Raw genomic sequence first — 23,303 nt, forward strand, 5'->3', positions numbered from 1 at the left:
TCACATATTGACACATTATATCACATATTGACACATTATGTCACATATTAACATATTATATCACATATTGACACATTATATCACATATAATCACGATTAATCGACGACAGACCGATATGAAAAAAGTCGATAAAACGACAGAATNTATATTGACACATTATATCACATATTGACACATTATGTAACATACTACCACATACACTATTAGTCCGAATTATTCGGACGTTTTATCGACTTTTTTCATATCGGTCTCTCGTCGATTAATCGACGACAGACCGATATGAAAAAAGTCGATAAAACGACAGAATAATTCGGACTAATACACTATGTAATATACTACCACATACACTTTGTAACATTTCGACAAATATGGAAGTTTACATTGTAGACAATTGGACCACACGCGTTTTATTGACAACAGTGAATATGGCCACATTTTAATATGTATAAACATGATTTATTTTATAAGATTAATCACTCTTTTTGCCCCGGATGTTAGTGCGCATGTGGTCTTAATCTGGGAGGAAACCGGAATACCAGGAGAAATCCCGTTTGAACATCCTGGCATTGATACTTCTTAAGTATCAATGACAGTCCGTCTCACCGTTTACTACAAAAAAACAATATATCTACAAAATATCCGAAGATAAATCAAGTAGTTTGCAGTTTATGTTTTATTAAGTTTTTAAATAGATTTGCCATTGCTCTCAGTTCCAAAAAGGCTGTTAAAATAGTTCTCGTTTATGTTAAAGTGATTTGTTATGTTTTTCCTACATATTATTTGTTACACTAACCAAATAAATTATCCAATGTGTGTACAGGTCCTCATTTATCTCTAAAGCAAACATTTAAAGTTTTCATTAAATGTACATGGATTCTCTCAAGATCTTATGATAAAAACAGAATCTTGGTGAATTTTGTATTCTATATTTACATAAGAAAGAAAAAACGACATCTATATTATCCCTATTTCTGTAATTCCTCGCCTCTACGAGACTATATTTTATTGATACCAGACCGACAACCAAGATAGATATGCTTCATCGTAATTTATTTTCGGCGGACTGTAAAAAATGTGATGGATGCTTTACTCATGTTTACAAGGGGAGTCTCTCGTTATAGGCAATAGTTGTTTGTGAATTAAAGCTGAATAATGTTCTATTCAACTTTTTATGTAAACCTTAGTCCTTTTAATGTAGTTGTTGATCTTACAATTTTTAAAGGGAGCCAATCTAAAATCAAATCATTTCTAGTCTCAAAAATAGATCTTCAATCAATAAGTAATACATTCTCCGAATCATTAATTTGCTTTTCCTAGCAGTAACATATCATTTCTACTGCTTAGCTTAACATGTCACCGTTCATTGCTTCCCTAGACGAGCCTAATACAAAACCTTGATTAAACGGATAAATGCGTTGTATTGATACGTGACCTAGTTCCCATCGTTGACATGTCAGTATATATACCATGACTTAAGATCTTCGATTGTTGTTGACCCACGTGCTTCCACAATTTGACAGGACACAGCATGATAGGTGTCACATTGGGTACAGGAAACACGAACTCGGTCTCTGTGCGTGAGTTTGTAATCGTTTCTTATATTGATTATTTTTGTATCGTGTGCTGACGCCATTGCATTCTTGTCTGACTTCTTTTCATTTTAGACTAAAAGTTCAATTTTAAAAACAGGCTATACATTTCCGTTAGATTCCCCTCTCGAAAATACTAACTTTTGACTGATTTTGACCAATACTTGTCTTTCCAGGTAAAAAGGAGATCAACTCTGTGTTTCGATCGTGCAGCACCAACTGGGGGAACCAGTGTTATGATGACAACAAGTACATCACATGCAGAGGCTCGTGCAAGGGAGAATACTGTAATAACAGCACGGTGACAGAGAAGAACCGCTTCGACGAGTTGTGTGATGAGTTATCTTGTGAAAAATCGGGTTCGTCAGATATCCGCGGCAACCTGATATCCTTTCTCATCTGGCTAATAATATTCGTGTGTATGTGAAACTTTGGGTCTGACATTTGGTATGCGTTCTATCTTATTAGACATGTCTGTTGGTTTGACGTCTTGTGCGAATTCCATTTTGTTCGGAACGTTTCATTATAGTCAATAACTTGACCGACGTGTTTCGATTTTGAGTGGTACTTATGTGATAGTTCAATATATGTTTGACTATCACCTCGTAAATACTGTTAAATAACCAATTTTCCATTGGTAAATATTTTCGCAAATTACAGGTGCAAGCATTGATGTACATATTTCCAAAACACCATTTAGTGGAATTATATACTTCAGTAATAGCCATCAATGCGAAAACATCACACTTATTTCTCTTTTTATTTATGTCATCATCTTTGTTTCAAACTGCAGTTATGAGAATTAAAGTCGACAGTTAGTGTTGTTGTTGTCATAATTTTTTAACGTGAACATATTTGATGATTCAATGTGTAGATGAATCACACTGGATCATGGCGAAGATCATTTTTTTCTGATGGTCTACCAATAATAGTAATGTGTAGCACTTAACCTATATCCCACGCGTTTATGCAATTAGAAGAGAAGCAGCAGATGTCCATGCATTAATGATTGATCATATTTATCTAAGAGAGAATATAGTACGAGCTCCATTATTTCTTCGTCCAAGTTTCCTCTGTCACTGACACCAGACTTGGACATTTTGACAGAGATCTGTCAGCATTTATCTGTCAGAATGTCTAATTCTAATGTAGGGGCTAGAGGGAAATCGGACAACACTAGTTCTGCGAGCAAACTCCCAAGATTGGATATATATAATTCAAGCAATTATCAAGAGTTGATTCTCTGATGTATTCCATAACTCATATATATTTAAGTAGAATCTACCTCGTGGACCGAAAGTGATGGCTCAAACATCACTACAGGACAAAATGAGATTATTATAGTTAAACAAAATAAAACTATTTTAATGCATGAATTTTCAATTAAGACTGTGTGTTTTTTGTTGCTGTTTTTTTTTTAAGTTTTGTACCGAAAAAACCCAGAATGCAACACCTGCTATTACACTGCTTGCTCGCGAACCAGGCATCACCGTTGAGAGAATCGTCAAATAAATGCCTTCTAGAAAGTGATAAAATGCCTTGATAGGTCAAATTGTGGGACTCCCTTGGTTTTCTTTTTCTTTTTGTTCTTTAAGCTCTTCAGCCTTTTCTTGTTGCTCTTTTCTTCTGACGTCTTAATATAATTCACTACCTGACTACAGAAGGACGACACATTTTCTGATCGACAACTAAATGCGACAAACCGTTCCTGTATGATTGTCAGGTAATTTACTATCATGTTAAGGTATTTTGACGACTGCTGATGACTTTACAGAATCGCGTGAAGGTCTCTGTTTGTCATCTGTCAGTGGAATGGTTGATATATAACGTCAGTCACTCGTTATCTTCTCCTGAAGCTAATGTGGCTGTGTGCGTCGGACGAATCGTTCTATCATCCGAAGTAACAAGCCTCTTTTTATTTTGCATGTATTGCCATTTTCCATTTCATGTCAACAATTCTGTTCATGACATTAACTAAGGTCCTGTTTGATGAAGAAAAATAAGTACTTTTTCTATTGTTTTCCTGTCTCAATGATCTTGCTGCTGGTAATGCTCTCGTTTCTAATGGATAATTCAGAGTAACATTCACTAAACCCAGCAATCAGTAAAATATCCTGTTCTAATCAGTGAAGTAGCCTGCTTTAAGTACCGCTTTGGATAATGCAACGTTGCTTTAGGTCTGCGTATTATTATTGGTTTTTGTGCAGAGTAATAAATGCGAACTTTTCTTACTCCCACACCACTAAAAAGTATTCCGGCATTTTCGTCTTTTCCCATAATTCATGCTATGTGGTCCACAAGTAAGGCTTCAGAATCTTACTGTAAAGATAAGAGAGAGAAAATAAGGTATACCGTTACAAAGGTCAACTTGGACAAAGGTACTAGATATGTATTTCCTACACAGATAGTCAGAAATCTGACAACCACATTTTTATCCGAAAAAAACCCGTAAAATGATGCATGTAGGAAACAATAAAATTGATAGATTTAACAACATTCTAATGGCAAATACGCAACCATAAAAAGTGTAAGCTCTAAAAAGAATACTGACAGAAAAAAAATCCATTTACATATTATGTATAGTTGGTATTATTCTAGGTTCATTTTTTGCTATATTCGCGATAATCCTAAATCATAATCTCCGTGACTAAAAACAGACACACAAAATAAGTAAAGACGTGTCAACCCGTTTACTGTCGAAAAATCCAGTGGACGTAACGTGAACCAGCTCTCGGTGCTGTGGCAGTGTCGATACTGACTAGATTTGAAACCTTTTCTTCCCTTGGTTGTTATAAAAGAATGAAATTCAACACATTCATTTATTAAAAGGTAAACTAAACTCAGTTATAAATGTGGCATGCCCATGATTCTACGATTGTCCCGAGCTTATCAAACTTACATGTACGGAAGAAACCAGCGGCCGTGAACTCCCAACGAAATTGTTCCGATTGGGACAACCACGAAATATTAGCCTTGCGAAAATATATACAGTATACGGAAAGTTTAAAATAGAAGATATGATGATGGGAATGTTACGGAGACATAGACACTGCATCAACAGTAATTAAGTCTAAGTTTGTTTTGAACACAAACAGGAGTTAAATTATTTAGACTCCTTCCTTGACAATGGAAGCACACGTTTTAGAAAGCTGGCAAAATCAGTTTTCAACTCCTGCTTGTGTTCAAAACAAATTTAGACTTTATTATTCATACCAAACTGATGAATTTTATTCCAAATATAACAGCAATAGTTTTAAGCTATTATATACAATTTTAGTCAAGACCTGATATGGAACATGTTTATCAAGTCTGGCTTTCTCATTTAGAAAAAAAAGTAGAAGCAATTGTGAATGTACAAAACTGAGCAACAAAACAAGTTCCCGGCCATTCTTAATAAAAGACTTATCTATTTTCGTACGGAACATTTGTAACAAAATATTTCATTGCCAACATAAATTATAGAAGATCACGTGGTTACATTGAAGTTTATATAATCATTTCCGGGAAAGAACCGCAGAATTGTTTCCGATCATAAAGAGATCATCCACTCGAAGTCACAAGTCTAAAGAATACAAGGAGTTTTCGAGGTTAGGTGAGAACAATAATCGTTTATGAACAGAATGTTAGATGTGTAAAACGACCTCCCAACTAATGTGGTAAGTTCAACGACAATCAAATTTCAGAAGGAATTTGTTAAACATATGCAAAATCAACAACAGAATATTGTTTTAGAGAAACAATTGAACTGTGAACTTCACAATTATAATCATGTGCATTGCAGTTGATGACCTGACTTTCAAAGGATTGTGATTCCTGTATATAGATATATAGCGTCAGAAAATATCTGTGTATCGTGTGTATCTGTGACACATTCACCGCTTACATGGGGTTGGTCAACTTTCGAATACGTCCAGGTATATAGCACTTATAAAAAGAATCAATTTATTAAATCTTGGTTAAGATTTGTATATATATTAAAATATTCGATGACTATTTAATCCGAAAAGAGGTTTGTTTACTAATATCACCTCGGTATAACGCTCTGGATTAATCAAATCGGAACATCACAAAAAGTATGACGAACAACACCTAAAATACGTCTAATAAAGGAAAGATAATTTAGCTTCCTCTTATTGAAAAATAAATAATTCCATAAAGGTTATTAATAGCATAAACTTAAACTGTTTTTTCTTCTGGTCACTGACTGTATTAATCTTGCTGCACTTCGATGGCACTGGTCTGTAGGTCTTGTATAAGATGTACGGGTAACATGTACGTCAGGTACTGTCCATGTCAAGTGCAGGAATGATGGTAAAAACTCACAGGTACACGTACAAACACGCAATCACGTGACAAAGACATTAACATGACAATACAATACAGGTGAAAAATACTCAGATGGACACGTGAACTGCACAAGTACATGTATTAAAATAGATGGCGTTAGACATACGTTGTAATAAAATAATTTAAAAGGACTAAATATTTCATACTAAAAGTTTGAAAGATTTGTGTATACACTGCCACATTATGGCGGACATTTCATCATCTGTTAGACTGTTTGCAGATGATACTATTATGTATCTCACTGTAACATCAGGAAGAGACGCTCACACTCTGCAATGAGACCTTGACAGATTAGGTCTTTGCGATAGAAAGTGGAAGATGATATTCTATCTTGACAAATGCCATGTCCTCTATAATACTGCGAATAGGCACCCATAGGTCATCCATAGACACTCAATTGTACGATTGCCGACAAGAGCCTGGCAAAAAGATGTGAATTTACATATCTTTTTGTACCATGGTACACTTGTATATGGTACACAAAGATATCAAAATTCAAATCTTTGTGTACCATGTAAAAGTGTACCATGGTAAACAAAGATATGAAAGCAGAAATAAAATCAACCCGTTGCTTTTGTATCTTTCTGTACCAAAATAACGGCTGAAAACAGCAATGGTACAGAAACATGTGAAACCATCAGACGAAAATGTTACCCTTTATGACAAATTACACCCTGATAAGGCTGTCATCACATACAATGAAATGTTATCGCACGGAATGCCTGTTATTTTTATTACACCAAATGAGCTACCAAACTATGACTTACTCATTTAAATTGAAATCAACTATTCAATATCCTTTACCGAATTTTATAAATGTTTTACGTTAAAAAGGAAGTCATTATGGATTATGAGCTAGTTGTACGATTCTTTTAAAATCTCGACATCTATCAAAACAAGGGAAATGACAAAAATATTCAGATGTCCTTTATACTTTTTGGAGACCCTGTCAAGGCCCCTATACTAACACAATTGCAACTAACTCTGTTTTTCATCAGAAGTGATTAATGAACTTCACGACTTGTTTCGAAGTTGTAATTAGGGCTTCACTATTCGGGGTCAGTTCTCGTCAAAGTGTCCGATAACAACATTCCGATGCTCTGATGGTACACTTTTTCATATCTATTTGTACCGTAGGAATTACAAAAAGAAATGAAAAAAGTGTAACTCGGTACTAAAAGGAGAGAAGCTTTCATATGTTTTTGAACCGGGCAAAAGTGTACCACGGTACAGAAAGATATTAAAAAAGTGTAACGCGTGATTTCATGGTACACTTTTTTCATATCTATTTGTACCGTAGGTGGTACAAAAAGAAATGAAAAAAGTGTAACGCGGTACTAAAAGGAGAGAAGCTTTCATATGTTTTTGTACCGGGCAAAAGTGTACCACGGTACAGAAAGATATTAAAAAAGTGTAACGCGTGATTTCATGGTACACTTTTTTCATATCTATTTGTACCGTAGGTGGTACAAAAAGAAATGAAAAAAAGTGTAACGCGGTACTAAAATGAGAGAAGCTTTCATATCTTTTTGTACCGGGCAAAAGTGTACCACGTTACAGAAAGATATGAAAATTCAAATCATTTTGCCGGCGGATATCGGCTGTTGGTACATATACATGTGAAAGTAAAGAGTATTTTTGTAAAGTTGTATATAATCTTTATGTACCATGGTACACTTTTACATGGTACACAAATAATTGAATTTTTATATCTTTGTGTATCATGGCACACTTTTACATGGTACACAAAGATTTGAATTTTCATATCTTTGTGAACCATATAAAAGTGTACCGTGGTACAAAAAGAAGTAGATTATTTTACAGGTATAAAACAGTCCCTGTTAGTCCCTTTCAGTCCCTGTCAGTCCCTTTCAGTCCCTGTCAGTCCCTGTCAGTCCTACAGGTATAAAACAGTCCCTGTCAGTCCCTTTCAGTCCCTGTCAGTCCCTTTCAGTCCCTAAGTGAAAACAGTCCGTATCTATACATATATACTGTAGGGCACATAGATATAAAGTAACGTACACAATCGCATTTTCATCACTTTTCACTCGATAACGGACGAGATTAGTGCTGCTCCAAACTGGCTTGAAAAAGTTCAGCGATCTCTAATAATCCTCCACAAATTAGGACTACATCGTGATGCATCTCTACATAAGGAGCTTAAACTATGTACGGCGACACAACACAGAGAAGATATGTATGCTCCTGTTTAGGAAAGGGAGCATCATTTGATAATGAAGATGAGAGAGAAAAGGCAAATGCTTTCTGTTACTATGATATCCGAGACACGTCGTAGGATAGAGCGGATGTGTCTGGAAGACAATATTTCATACGATGAAGCGGTAGAGCTCTTGTTCATACGTCATGGCTAGCAAGAGAGACAAATGACGGACGGACGGACGGTTGACTCTAATCTCTAATCTAATGACAATATATGTCAGACAGTCCAAAGCCTGTAAAATCACAACTATCAGTTGGACATTTTCACACATTTTCTCTTGTATAGAATATACTCAATCCTTTTATTACCTTAGGATAATTACATTTAACACATAGCAAGTGTATCATTAACGTACTGAACCTTATTACATTACTATTCGAGAGAGCAGAGTTGTATTATCAATCGTAGCAGTCAACAGAGAGTGTCAACTTTGCTGCTAATGATAACGACTGTTCTTCAGAACAATGATTAAGTAGCATCTGTATAGTACAAGATAAAGTTGCTAACTGAATCAAATGCGTACAACATTTTCATACATCTAACCCATGTGTACCAACATATGTATATGGGTTGGGAGTTATAAAAGTATATGACACTGTCTAATACTATTAAAGAGAGTGGAATCCTATAAATATATGTAACTGAATCGCACAAGTAGACCTCATCCTTAAGAGTTGCATTAGAATGATAAAAACAACAACAACAACAACAGTTTCAAATTTAAACATTTATTTAGTACAGTAAATAAAAAAAGACAAACTTTTCCCTATATATGATGGATATGTATAATCATAATATAAAAGATAACTTAAGCATTGGTATAATCATATACAAAAAAGAAGAAGATAATTTAAACATTGATAAAATCACACTAAAAAATAGTCACATTATCCTGAGTATCTGTTGCAAAATGATCACAATAAAGTTGCAATATATCTTAAACATTGGTATAATCATATAAAAAAGATAGATAAATTAAACATTGGTAAAATCAGACTAAAAAATAGTCACGTTACACTAAGTATCTGTTTTAAAATTATTACAAAACACTGAGTAGCTGTTTCAAAATTATCACAACAAAGTTACAAAACAAGAAACATTACTGCATTTTTTTTTTATCGCAATAAAGTTACAAAACACTGGGTATTTGTTTCAAAATTATTACAAAACACTGAGTATTTGTTTCAAAATTATTACAAAACACTGAGTATTTGTTTCAAAATTATCACAACAAAGTTACAAAACAAGAAACATTACTGCATTTTTTTTTTATCGCAATAAAGTTACAAAACACTGGGTATTTGTTTCAAAATTATTACAAAACACTGAGTATTTGTTTCAAAATTATCACAACAAAGATACAAAACAAGAAAGATTACTGAATTTAAAAAAATAATTATCGCAATAAAGTTACAAAACACTGGGTATTTGTTTCAAAATTATTACAAAACAATGAGTATTTGTTTCAAAATTACCACAATAAAGTTACAAAACAAGAAACATTACCGAATTAAAAAATAATTATCACAATAAAGGTAAATTGTTGAACTAAAAAAAATTAAAAAGTCACATTATACTTAGTTTCTGTTTTAAAAGTACCAAACAACAAGTATTATTTAGTGTTTGATATATGAAACCAGTATTATTAAATGTTTAATATCCAAACGAAGTAATATGTGTTTATGTAAATATCAAACAATCACTGAACTAAGAAAAAAAAGAGAGAAAAAAACCCAGAAAACTCTAACACACGCGATTCCTTGGAGTGTACGGGCTTCTTCTCGATGACTGCTCCATCTCCACTTCCACCTCCACCTCAACTACAAGTTAAAAAGAGAAACATTTTTAAAAACATTTTTCAATAAAAAAATTACTGAACAGAACCATTTATATATTCATACCAGACAAAATAAGCAGTCTACCTTCAAATCAATTCTGATTGTATAAATTCTTACCTAGTGGTCTGCTAGAGGAGACAGATGTACAAGAGGATGTGAAGGTGCTCTCCAGTTCCTCTCTAGATTCTACAAGTTTAAAAGAATAATTAGCAATAATGTTTAGTGTAACACAAGGTATTGAAATATGAAATAAAACCTAAGAAATATAAACATTTTCTACATACCCTCAAATGAATCTTCATCCTCTACATCTGCTTCATCTACAATGTAAATGTAACGTAAAATCAAATTATATACATGAATAAATATTATTCAAAACGTTGTAAATCACATCATCATCATTGAGCATTATCATTTAAGAACATCTTCATAAAAATCTAACTTACCTGTTGTTGGAGGTATGGCGAGATGAGGTAGAACCTCATCCATTCGATATCCTCTAGAATTTAAATATATGAACATTTAAATGTGCAGACAAAGGGACCAGACAAAAGTGTCCTTTATAGAGAGGTGTCCTTTATAGAGAAGTATCCTTTATAGAGAAGTATCCTTTATGGAGAGGTGCCCTTTATAAAGTGGAATGTATATTCAACAATTTAAACCAAATGTAAATAAAAATTATTGCAATATATATAAATCTACTGAGTTATTATATTTAAACACTATATATATATTAAAATAACATTGTAGGCAGTAACGCTTTGTCGTAAGGTTGATGACCGCGATATGAAAGGCTTTGCGTTTATTCATTATTCAAATGTAATGCTTTATAGAGTAGAAAGATGAATTTAAGACACACACACTAAGCACCCCAGGTTTAAAAGTTTACAATAGATGCAACATGCAAAAATAAATTGCACTTCACCATACAACTGTTACATCCTTCTAGCAGTCATCGGTGATGCTAGAACCCGAGAAGTTGGAAATCCAAATCCGTTCAAAACTATTGTTAAAACCGAAGGGAAGGTGCATAAAACCCTTTTAATTATATGATTGTTAAAACATCAAAATAAGGATACTGGTTATTTTTAAATTAATAAATAGTAAAGTATATATGTTAAAAAACGTGTCATTACTCAAATGACATAACTGAGAGAGAACTGTTTCGTCAATCTAAGGTGTATTGCAACGGTTATCACGTCATATCATTATCTGCATTTGTGAAGACATGCATGTGTTATGGCTAATATCTGCACTACAGCCATTTACACAAATTAACAAGTCTTGGAATTTGTTCACCATAGGTATTGCATTATTGCATGAGCTGCATTGGGAAAATGCATTGTTGAATTGTCTAAGCCTGATTGCATAATAATATTCAGGTAAACACTGAAGGCTTTACCTGCCGACATCAGGTAAATATCTTACATTGTAAAAACTAAGTTTTCCATGCTTTGTTTGCAATAGGCAAAAATATAGGAAACCAATCCGACAATGTTACTATTATGGTGCACTTTTTAATACATCACAAGGGATTAACGTTTCCAGTTCGTTTACTTGGCTTAACAACGCGTTTGTCCCAAGCTTAGTTGCAAGTTACTTTGTATTACCTCTCTGTCCTGTATCACACTAGAACTCATCACTCAACCCTGTATCACAGGTTGGCCATTTAAAAATATGAATACTTTCTTGATACATTGATCTGCTTAAACTGATGTAATGTATATTCTTATTTTAATTACAATGCATATCATAATTATAAGCATATGTCGGTTATTATGACACTCGTTCGTGTTTATTTGATATACGTTTTTATTTATTGTTAGCAATATATCCAATGTATCATATTTTAGAGTTTCGTGTTCCTGGATGCGAGATTGTGTTGTAAATGTTTTTGTCACATCATCGTGCTATCTCATAGACGTTTCCTAGCGACGACTTCTATTAAGCCATACACCGTTTTCGCGGCATCATCTAACTACCAAACCGAAAAATCGACATAATGAAACATTACCTCCCTTAAGTGATATACATGCTTCTATATGTACTAACATGGCGTGCATATTCAACTAAGCAAAGAAATTATGCCAAATAAATGATTATACAATATATATAATATAATTTAGAAAACGTTCGACATGTCTTTGTAACACATGTCTGGCATATAATATGTCCTAACAACAATAGAAGGCATAAATATAAAAGTAAATTTCGGGGCAATCATATGACATAGCTCAATGCTGACATTATCATTACAATACCATCATAATTTAACCCATGCATAACATTAACTTAGATAATTTATCTGATTATGCATATTTGTTTATTAAATGATGAGTTAGATAAATCCCATATATTTTCCGTTGAGTTAGACAAATATAGAAAAGAAAAAAAATCTTCAGACTGTGTCATTTCCGGTTTGCATTAATTTTGACGGTTCGCTTACACTTAGACATCATATAAACAAATGGAAGATGGTTATGATTAATCTTGAAGAAATACGAGTATACTACTAGATGTTTCGGACAAGTAAGTATATTATGTTTGGAGGACACCCACTATGTCAAGTCCAAGAGACGTTGCGGTTTGAATTAAGAACTGGTTAAGCAACAAGAACAGCCCGCTGTAAACAATTTATGATCACGTCCTTTGCATAAAGTTACTACTTGGTCCCTCATTATAACCTCATTTTCTCAGATTTTATAAAACAAACGACTTTGTTGTCGCTAAAATTTTATTGAGAAATAAAACTCCTCCAATTACAACATTGAAACATAAGTGAATTGAATACCCAACAATGGTATATGACAGTGTAATTTAAAAACATGTAATCTTTTATATATATATATATAAACATTNTCTTCAACTTTAATTCTACAACTTAAAACAAATTTTATTAAAAGTCAGCAACATTCATATTATGAAATAAGACTCCATCAATTACAACATTGTAACGTAAGTGAAATGAATATCCAACAATGGTATATGGTAGTGTTATTTAAAAACATGTAATCTAATAGTTTTACCAAACTATAGTATATGATACACGGGATGTCTCTCATACTTGTCGAATTTCACTTGCTGTCTCTCATACTTTTCAAACTTTAAATGACGTCTCTCATACTTTAACTTTAGTGTTACAACTTAAAAAATAATTTTGTACAACTTTTCTTTAACGCAATACAGATGACGTCTCTCATACTTCAAGTTTAGTGTTACAACTTAAAAAAAATATTTTAATTTAGTTTTTATACATGTTGAAACTTTTCTTTAACGCAATACAGATAACGTCTCTCATACTTTAACTTTAGTGTTACAACTTAAAAAAAATATTTTAATTTAGTTTTGATACTTGTTGACACTTTCTTATATTTCTTTTCTTTTCTTTTTTCAAATTGAAATTCAACAATATATAGTATATAATCTACATGTAATCTATATACATATGAACATAGTTTTACAATAATCTATTCATTCATGACGACTTCTGTCTGACATTTGAATAAATATTTGTAAAACTACATTTCTGTTTCATTTTTATTGCCAATCCATGGTAGAAATAATATAATGACCAAACGCAAGCGTATCATATCGATTGGGTAAGACCCAACGTTTGTCATCGAAGGCACACAGACCCGACTTGTTGACGGTATAAACATACAGTTGGTGTTTATCGCTTCTAATCGAATTCATTTTACACATTTTAATTGTGTTTTCGAATAAACAGTTCCTATACATTTCATGTCTTAGGTCCCGTCTGATGGTCGTCATTGCAATGCCTTTAGCTACCTGTTTTTCTTTCATATCGTTTCGTAGAACGGTAGGATTGTCGGTTTCTAACCGTGATTGTACGGCATAGACGTAAGAGTACATTTTAGCGCGGAGTCCTACAAACTCTGCAATGGGTTCGCTTCCCGTTTCGTCTTTAAAATATCCGGGTATTTTTTTGTTCTTTGTATCGTGACAACGATGGTCGATTGGATAATTGGACAGGTCAAACAGGTGTCTGTCCCGATACATGTCATCATAGACGTCTGGACATTGGACGTGGTACAATAGACTGTCCGTGTCCGTCATGAGTAGCTTTATTCCATCTCCATATCTCGGTTTTAGGTACTTGTAATAAAACTCGTACATGATACATTTCGATAGATCTAGAATGGTCTGCCCTACATACACGGGTTTGTTTAATACTAGTTTGATTTTATCGTTTTGAATGGCTACCAAGTCCTCGTTAAAGATGGTGAACCGTTGAAAAGAAGGTCTTGCCACGTACTTTTCGAACTTTTTGTCCGTGTGTGCCAGCTTTATATCGACTCTAGATCGTACGTTCTCCATCGTCTTACCGAACACGGCATTATTCATGAGTTTAAAGAAATCTTTCTCGAACTCGTTCTTACACGACGCTCTTTTGGACGTGTTGAATTGTATGTATGGACGTAACCACGGTTTTTGTTTAAATTCTAGGATTCTGTGGATTTTGGCGACTTTTAGACCCAATTCCGAATACAACTGTAGATTTCTATAATGACAGATGTACTTCGTCTTGCGTTCTAATGTTGGAATCAGTTTTGCTGTCGGTACGTGCCCTTGTAATTTGTCATCGGTGTGTTTGGGGTTAGGATGTAACGTTTCCCACAGTTGTTTACTGGTCGGTGACAAGTCTATGTCGGGGATTTTTTTTCGCTCCGGAGCGAGGGGGTAATCGGAATGACTGACGTGAAGTTCGTCTGGGTATTCCAGATCTACCTCCAACACGTATCCCAAGTCTCCGTCTTTGGCGATTTTGGCTATGTCAAATGATTGTGGGCTTTCAACCCATTGAAACTCTTCCACGGGTAGCGATTCCGACATGGCCTTTCCGTACAAGTTATTACAATCCGTATACATGATATACGAATGTGGTTGGGATAGGTCCCACGTTTCTGGAATGTAAGGATTGTTAGCTAGAGCGTACTTGTTAGAGATCATACTAACGCCACCTCGTATCCCGTTTTCGAAAAAGAGATACATGTCTGGACCTCTGATGAGTTCTAACCTCACTTCCGTCATGTTCAAGGCTGCACTCCAAGCCAGACCTGGACTGGTATAGAAGTGAGCTGCATCTAACCCGTAATATTCCAGGCACATGTTTCTGAAGTTCTCAAAGACATCGGCCAATAGTAACACATCCGTCTTGAGATAGAGGTCGTGATACTGACCAAGGTTTGAAATGTTCAGTTTCTCCCACACGTTCTGTGCATGTGTATAATCGGCATCTGACACGTGTGATCTACTCAACGAACTATAGAATTTCTCTTTTGGGGGGAGCTTTTGTTCGAAAAACCGATTCGGGTTGTCTACGTACTCGTAGGGATATACACCTTTTCTGAGAAGCAACTTGGCTTCTGATTCGGTAAACTCTCTAGAGAAATTATTGAATTTTACCACACCCTCTTTGGCAAGATTTTCTGTCAGAGTCTCTAGGCTCTGAGACATGAACTGAAACGAATCTATGAATCTAATGTCACCTAGACTAAACGAAATGTATTTTTCCGTAGTGTTTGGAATGCAATTGAGTTCACGATCTTTGAATATTCCTTTGCTTTCCGTTAGAATGTGCGCATCGAACTGTTTTAAGTTGTGAAAAACACACGGTATGTGACTAGGATATTTGTACTTCAAATTACACTCGGTATGGGCAGCGCCGCGAAATTTGCCACTCAAATGGCAGTGATCTCGCACCACGGTACTGCTGTCCGTAAAGTGTTTACCACATATGTGACATCGGCTACTTGTCACAAAAGACTGCTCATCCTGAAGAGTCATGATGAGCGGTTCTGGGTGATGTAAGATATCTTTGATTTGTTTTTCTTCCTCTATGATACATTCCAGAAAATGTTTACTAACGTCACTCCCCCTGAAAATGACAGGTGGTTTCGTATATCTGTCTTCCATGCATACGACTTGGTATCCAAACCCACAGGGTTCGAATTTTGTAGTCTTAGTCGTGCTCGAATGGTCAGGGTTTGGTTCGCATGAATCCATTTGCTCTACAAACGTTTCAGAATCGGCAAAAATGATAAAGGGTACTTTCATTTGTTTCTGAAAGTCTTGAAACGATAAGAGGGTATCGTCTTCATTGGGAAATTCTACTCTCTGCATCTTGTGATTGGAACACAGTTCCACATGTCTGTTTAACAGTACACTACTCGTGAAACCCTGCAAACAATGCTGACAAAAATGTGTTAGATGTTTCGTTTTTTTCGTTCTACTCAAAAATGTGTTCAAATTTGGAATGAGGCAGTAATATGTTTTACACCTTCATGTAAAAATAGCAGATTGACATGATGACGGGACTGTTTCGTCTTTGTCGTGTACATAGGATAAATCGTTTTATCCTCGACCCCAAACACGTTCACTGCTATACCGTTCTGTCTTTCGAATTTATCGATTTGAGAAATGGAGATGGGATACTTGATACCTGTCATAACTAATTCGCATTCGTACTTCTCGTAATGAGAAACGCGTTCGGATAGGGCATCGACCGGATGGAGAGACGCTAAAACTGACCATAGGAAGCACTTATCGTCAGAATTAAGGACATTGATCAAATTGTTCTTACGGAAAGTGAGTGGAGTCGGTATGTAAGAGGAACCATTCAAAGGTGAGTAGTTTGCAATGTTTTTCAAGCCTGATGATTTTCTTGAGTACCCATGCAGACCCTTGCCTAACGAATTCCTCAAACGAGGCAAATATTTTCTGATACGCTGCATTGATATCGTGTTCTAGACCCGATTCATTTGACATCAACATATAATTTCTACTCAAGAAATGCGGTGTGGTCTGCACTACATTACCTTCTCGATCTTCCTTTTCCAATGCTATACGAATGTTTAAGTACCATTTTATCCCGTTCAAACTTCACACAGATTTTTGACATGTTCCATCACTTCCGCTTTCGAATTGGCAAAAAAGGTGAGTATGTCACTATTGTGCTCGAAATTTGGAAATATGTTTCTGACGTTTGCATTCCCTCCCAAACTCACATCGTCTGAAAAAGTATGTCCTTCTCGTACAGATGATTCTGACAGTGGCGACTAGACATCGGAAGGCCCCGGGAGCGGCGATTTAACATCGGAAGGCCCCGGCAGTGGCGATTGAACACCGGAAGGCTCGGGCAGTGGCGATTGAACATCGGAAGGCTCAGGCAGCGGTGATTGAACATCGGAAGGCTCAGGCAGCGGTGATTGGACACCGGAAGGCTCAGGCAGTGGCGATTGAGCACCGGAAGGCTCAGGTAGTGGCGATTGAACACCGGAAGGCGATTGATCCCGCACTGATGGTGGAGTTCTTAAGGGTTCAGGTAGGGATGATCGAATATCTCTTTCTCCTCCAGTCTGTGTAATTTCGTGATATTTTGCTACGTGTGCTTTCATAGTATATTTCCTTCCGAACGTCTTATTACATATGTGACATTTGTAATTATTCTTTTTGTCCACCGCGTCTAATGCCCTTTTCAACTTTCTCACAGTTTCTATGGCATTCTCGTCACCATTAGACATTGACTTAAGTAAATCATCGTGCTGCCATGTTTCTCGTTCGAGTGTTTCATCCCTTGTGTGTCCACTATCGTTCAAATGTGTAGGTTTTATATCTTAAATGACAACCATTTCCGCTTGATTTGTTTCTCAAATTGAAGAGGCGTGGTCTTCACAAAAAGTTTTCCACCTCGTTGACTCTTTGCTTTTCTACGCATGCTCCGTCTGAGTGATGTAGTCTGCTCTCTGTCATTGCGCGGTTTTTCAATAGATTGATCATGTTCGTGATCGGTTGATTCCACACTAGACTTATCGACTTTCATTTAATTAGATGGGATGACGTCGTCTTTCGACTTATTAGAGTTAATATCAGTATCTGGCGGGATGCTCGATGAATCGTCGGGTTCTTGATGTCTGATGATTTCGTCATATTTTGTCTTTGATATCAATATCATTGCTCTAGCAATGTCAAGTAATTTCTGAAGAATACGGGTATTATTTGACTCACTACAAGTAGTCTCCGTCTTCTTTGACGTCTACTGATTCCTTTCGTCAATACTTTACGTATGGCCACTTTGTGTTTAGCTATAGTCATTTTATCCTCGTCAGAAATGGTGATGTTATCTACAGCAATGTTATGAATTATTTCCATCAGAAATTTGAGTTGTCTATCTGTTTACGTTAACAATATGCCTTTCCTCTGTTCGCTCGATGCTATCAACCAGAATTCTACTAAACTCTTCATTGTTTTTTAGGGAAATACAATACCGTATCCTCTCCCAGCAAGATCCTAGTAAGGAGTGGTGGTACTTCGGAGCGTAGACCTATGATAGTTACGTTCGGATTCGAAGGTGAGACATCGATTAATAAATAACCGAATCTGTTTGATGTTGCCAACTGGTATGCTTCTCTAAAGTTAGCGTTCTGTCTGGGAAATATCTGTCGTCCTAATGCTTCTACTTGCGATTGGTCTCTATAGTTTCTAAACAGAACGAAATATTGCGTATTTAGACTCAATGTGCGCATGACTTTTCCTTTCTGGAATACGTTCTGTACTTAAAACATGGCGGTAAAGTTTTGATGGTGAGATTTCACGCAAAAAAAAAATCATTAGATGTGGGCTGTCCACTCCCTCTGCCATACAGTCGTCTATCACCAGTAGTTTATGACCTTCTATATCCCCCCATTCATTTAACTGATCTTCGTTTGGCAAACCTTGATGAAACGTGATTTCCTTCAAGTTTCGTCTGAACTCGTCAAATGCAGGCTGCCACGTGTCGTAACATAGAATGATCTCTTTAGGGGGTTCGCTAAACATACCATTAGCGTTCTCCAATATCTTTTTGATTATGAATGTTTTTCCAGAACCAGAAGCACCACACACCATGGCTCTACATGGATATTGGAACTTGATGAGACTCTGTCTGGTATACCACGTCATCGTTAATTGTAAAATGAAGACACAAACACGAAACTTTGCTATTTATAAGATTTATTTTTTCTTCAACCTTTTTTAATCTATACATAAATAATATTTCCTGTATACTTTTATAGACTATTTACTATTCGGTACAACATGTTTGATGAGTACGTGTATAGTTAAAACAGTAAGGAAATGAATTCTGAATGAATTCGTATACATATTTGTCATTTGCTTCTAAGTTATTTCCAAAAGGTCTTAGGATGGATTCCATCGGTATCCCTCTGCAACGATTCATCAAGTAGTACAAACAATATTGTCCACACACTCTCGATGTGTTACTCTGCAGCCGTCTATCGTTGTAGGTATTAGCTTCGAGCGAAAAATAACTCGGTGAATGTCCATAGCTATCGAACAATTCCTTTTTCCCCTTTGATTTACAATAGAAAGCTAACCAATGTCTTCCCGGACTATCACGATTGTCCGTATTGACGATGTAACCAATTGGAAATGTTTCCATCTCATTCGGTATCTCGTCACGAGCGTAAACCCCTATCACCGTTTTTTCTCATTACAGGATCACAGTCTATGATGCAACGCAACTGTGAGGTGTTCATGGTAATACTATATCTCTCGCAGCATTGATTTCAAAGTAACCCGGATATTCGCAGTAAATGATGCAGGATACCGCTGTCGTCAATGCCGTTCCAGAGATGACTTCTAGTCTGACGTTCCCTTGTTTGAGTAAGGTGAGATATTGATTAGTTTGAAAGGTAGGTTCCAATTCGAAGGTGTAGAGTGCATATCCTTTTGCAATATCGTCCCTCTCTATGTCAGAACCGGTATCGTTAAGCCATTTCCCCGTCGATTGTAACATGGTTCTAAGGACTGGAATGGTGGTTTGACCGCCGGTTGTACCATATTTGAGTTTTATGGGGTTTCCGCCGACTGGTACTCCATCTACGTAGACTCCTATGGATGTGACGTCATAGGGTTGGAAAAACCAGGGGTTCTGTTCGTAGTCACCGGTGGTACTGCTGGCGTTTACGAATCCAACTACGACGAGGTTTGGTCTCACACCTTGGAATATGTTGTCGTAAGTGAAGTTTGTTGTCCCGGTAGGGATGGTCATCTGCTTGACCATGGTCTGTGTAAATGGATATTTGGCATTGGTCACGTCGAGAGCTTGACTTTGTGCATAGATGACGGCCGGGTTGACCCTGACTTTGCTTACGCGTAGTCGAATGTCTTCAAAGGATACCTTATAATCGGCGGATGCGGTACCGGATAGGAGACAAAAACTTGGTTTAGAACGATAGAGTTTGACGTTGACGTTGACTTGGTTCAATAGATACCTATCCATCTTGAAAAAATCGTGATAGAGCGGACCGACCACATCTACCACTTTCCCACCTTCGAACATTTGAGCTCTTACCAAGAGCGCGTTGTTTGCTCCGGTTCTAGGACTATGTTCACCCATGTCTCCCTCGTCGTCACGCTCCCCATATTTGAGTAGTCAACTGAGTCGTCTTTGCTTCATTACCGTATTTCAAAAGACTCTGTATATAAGCCTTGTAGGAATAATGACTCGTTGTTGAAACTATGTTCTTCCCCTGTAGACTTGTGAAAATAACGAAGGTAAAAACAAATTGACGGGTCCTACATCATCGGTAAGGGCTATGGCGGTTCCGTCCGCTTTAGTTATTTTCACCTTTGCATAGATCAGACTGTTTCGTAAATCTAGTAATTCCAATCCGTTTTGTCCGGAAACGGCGAATTCTACTACTGAATCGCTCGTGATTTAAGATAACGGTAACACGTCTTGATAGTAAATATTTTCGACAGCTGTCTGTGTCGGTGGAAGGTCAAATATTGCTAATTCTGACGGCTGTGCTTCTCTGAAGAACTCTTTGTTTAACGCAGCCATTGTGATATCAGACTCTTATTCTTCCTTTTATTCTTTTTCACAAATTTCCTTTTGGCTTTACTTTTCACTTTACTCGTCTTCCGTTTTGTTGTACTTGTTTTTCGTTTCTTTAGATGTGTTCGTGGACTGTTTACACGTCGACGTTTCCTAGCAGACTGACGACGATTTGGAGTTCGTTTCCTTTTCACCTGGGATTTGACTTGTTCCAGTACTTCTTGAGCTGGAGAGACCATGCTTACGTTTACCTCTCGCGAAGGTAAGGCCTTTTCTCCCACTTTATCGTTTTTGTCTATGGGAATCATGAATTCGTTCGAATTTTGTGACAATCCTCCACCGAATTGCTTCACGTTTCGTTTCGTATTGCCTACATAAGCATTTTCTTTTCCACGTGCTACCTCTTGATAATATTTTATCCATTTCCCCACGTTGGGAACGTACATCTTTGAAACGTTCATGCTAGAAATGGATATTGTTTAAAGTGAAGTGTGATCGTCGCTTGATCTTTTAAGAATGAAGCTGAATCACCCTTTCCCGTTCTTATATGAAATTCCATGTCTCTAACTTCTGACTTTTTCACAGATACGTAGTATGGAACATTGAACGATTGGGACCAGTTTGCTACTTTCATTGCTCTTATCGGACGGAGAAGAGTTTTCTTTTCACCATCGACGAAGCTTTCGTCACATACGTCACTGTATAGGTATAAGTTATGTCTCGTCTTCGTACCACTCGTAGTTAATGTAATGTCGACTAAGGCCACTTTCCAAGTTCCATGTAGATTAAGCGGTGTTTGGAAGTGCGCACCGAATTGGTAAGGTTTGTTTTGAGGAAAGTAATTCTTACTTCCATCACTGTGAATGACTACGTAATGTGACATCTTAGGCTTTGCTTACATCTCTGATGTCTTTCTCTGCTATCCACTGGTTATATTTAGACGGCCAGCCTTCGAATTTAACGAGCCATTCGATTTGACCGGCTCTCTTACGCTTTTTCACTTTTTCTTCGATGTACCATAATGCGTTTTCGTCCTTGTCCACTCTCTGTAGTTCGGATTGATAAAAGTTCCCCGTGATTGGCTCGTTCAAAAAGTCTATTAACTGGTACTGTGGTATACCTTGACGTAAGAAACGCTTGTTGACTTTGAATATTTCTGAAGACCATTGTTGTTGATAAGCTCGTTTAAAGAGTTGTTTTAGGTGTGAGATTCTCACCAGGCTGTCAAGCTTAAACCTGAAGTTTTGATTCTGTTTTATCGTAACGGTTCGTATGACACGCTCGACCACGGAAGCTTTCTGTTCATTGCGGCTAGTATAGTATTTAATGTCATTGTCTTCACAATATCTTCTCATCAATTTTCCAGTAAATTCTTTACCTGCGTCGGTATATAAACGTTTTGGTTTTTTTGCGTGTCTGACGATCTTTCTAAACGCATCTAACACGTCTTTTGTCGTTTTCGTTTTTGTAGGTTCCACCCATAAGAAGCGACTGAATACATCTATGACGACGAGAAGGAACCGAGTACCACCATTCTGTTTAGAAAGGTTCGACACGTCTGCGAGATCGGCTTGAAATTCCTCGTAAGGACCGGAAACTTCCACTCGTGCTCTCTTGAAAGAACGCTTGACTGGTTTTTGTAAGCTATAATCGTCCAAGCTCTGAATATATCTTCTAATCTTGTATAGACCTGGTGAAGTGAATCCTTGGGATTTCAACACTTGATGAACTTTCGTTGGACTCATAAAACTACCTCCGTTCTTGAAATTGTAATATACTTCATCTATAAGTCGCTTCTCTTCCTCGGTCAACATATTCAATGATAATACAAACAATATAGGTATATGTAGTCTTTTATTATGCTGTTTTATGAAACCAGTGTTCTACACGATTCATGAATGTGACTATTTTACCGACTTTCTCTTTCCATTTTTCTGTTTTGAGTTCATTCACTCTCCATTCGGCATTACATAATTGTGTTATGAAAGCGTTTCTAACTCCTCTCTGAACTTTAAAACGAACAGTTTCTCGAATAAAGTCACGAATCACTCTGATGTCATCTATATGAATAAAGGCGACCTTTACATCACATTGTCTTTCACTTATGATTTCTCTGACGTGGTTTGCATATGTCAATTTCAATAAGTTGTCCATTCCGACGACTTCCGGCGCATCTGAAGCAGCATTCATTCCCATGGTGAAATCTTAATGTTATTATTAGGTGGGTAAGGTAAAACACAATGCTGATCGGTACATTCTATAGAAAAGTTTTTATGATTCCAATATTTTAATGTTTTCCAACACTTATAACAGGTCACGTAATCGCTGACACTTTCGTAAAAAAAGCCGTCACAGGCTAACTGATAAGGACTCTGACGAAGTTTACATCCCCACTGAGCAAATGTTAGCCGTCGATCGGCACAGCTCGCCATGTGTAGGTGAACTG

The 23,303-nt window shown here is 36.4% G+C and overlaps 4 protein-coding genes across 4 annotated transcripts in view; 1 reads left to right on the top strand and 3 right to left on the bottom strand.

Moving 5' to 3' along the window:
• LOC110443070 overlaps positions 1-2,934 on the top strand; it is an 8,851-nt gene extending 5,917 nt beyond the window's left edge. Inside the window, exon 3 of the mRNA XM_021487048.1 lies at positions 1,767-2,934. Coding sequence (XP_021342723.1) covers positions 1,767-2,017 — 251 coding nt within the window. The 3' untranslated portion in view covers positions 2,018-2,934. The remainder of the gene's footprint in view (positions 1-1,766) is intronic.
• Positions 2,935-9,901: 6,967 nt separating this feature from the next.
• On the bottom strand, positions 9,902-16,140 carry LOC110443060. The gene is made up of 5 exons (XM_021487031.1): positions 13,733-16,140; positions 10,443-10,495; positions 10,281-10,316; positions 10,114-10,182; positions 9,902-9,978 (listed from the first exon to the last, which is right to left on the bottom strand). The coding sequence occupies exons 1-5, from the start codon at positions 16,138-16,140 to the stop codon at positions 9,902-9,904; spliced, it is 2,643 nt and encodes an 880-aa protein (XP_021342706.1).
• A 3,409-nt stretch (positions 16,141-19,549) lies between these two features.
• Positions 19,550-20,416, bottom strand: LOC110443075 (uncharacterized protein F54H12.2-like). Its single transcript, XM_021487057.1, has one exon. It carries the CDS (start codon positions 20,414-20,416, stop codon positions 19,550-19,552), a length of 867 nt encoding a protein of 288 aa, XP_021342732.1.
• Positions 20,417-21,741: 1,325 nt separating this feature from the next.
• Positions 21,742-22,671, bottom strand: LOC110443076. The gene has a single exon (XM_021487058.1). It carries the CDS (start codon positions 22,669-22,671, stop codon positions 21,742-21,744), a length of 930 nt encoding a protein of 309 aa, XP_021342733.1.
• Positions 22,672-23,303: the final 632 nt, after the last annotated feature.

This window comes from Mizuhopecten yessoensis, unplaced genomic scaffold (assembly GCF_002113885.1).
Source record: "Mizuhopecten yessoensis strain PY_sf001 unplaced genomic scaffold, ASM211388v2 scaffold716323, whole genome shotgun sequence".
NCBI lineage: Eukaryota > Metazoa > Mollusca > Bivalvia > Pectinida > Pectinidae > Mizuhopecten > Mizuhopecten yessoensis.

Bases quoted from the DNA above. Each gene is read 5' to 3' on its own strand.
- LOC110443076 (XM_021487058.1), bottom strand. From the start codon at position 22,671: ATGTTGACCGAGGAAGAGAAGCGACTTATAGATGAAGTATATTACAAT.
- LOC110443060 (XM_021487031.1), bottom strand. From the start codon at position 16,140: ATGCAGAGAGTAGAATTTCCCAATGAAGACGATACCCTCTTATCGTTT. The intron at 10,183-10,280 runs GTATGTAGAAAA...TTAAACTTGTAG, and splicing joins GGATGAAGATTCATTTGAGG to AATCTAGAGAGGAACTGGAG. The intron at 9,979-10,113 runs GTAAGAATTTAT...TTTAACTTGTAG, and splicing joins CTCCTCTAGCAGACCACTAG to TTGAGGTGGAGGTGGAAGTG.
- LOC110443075 (XM_021487057.1), bottom strand. From the start codon at position 20,416: ATGGGTGAACATAGTCCTAGAACCGGAGCAAACAACGCGCTCTTGGTA.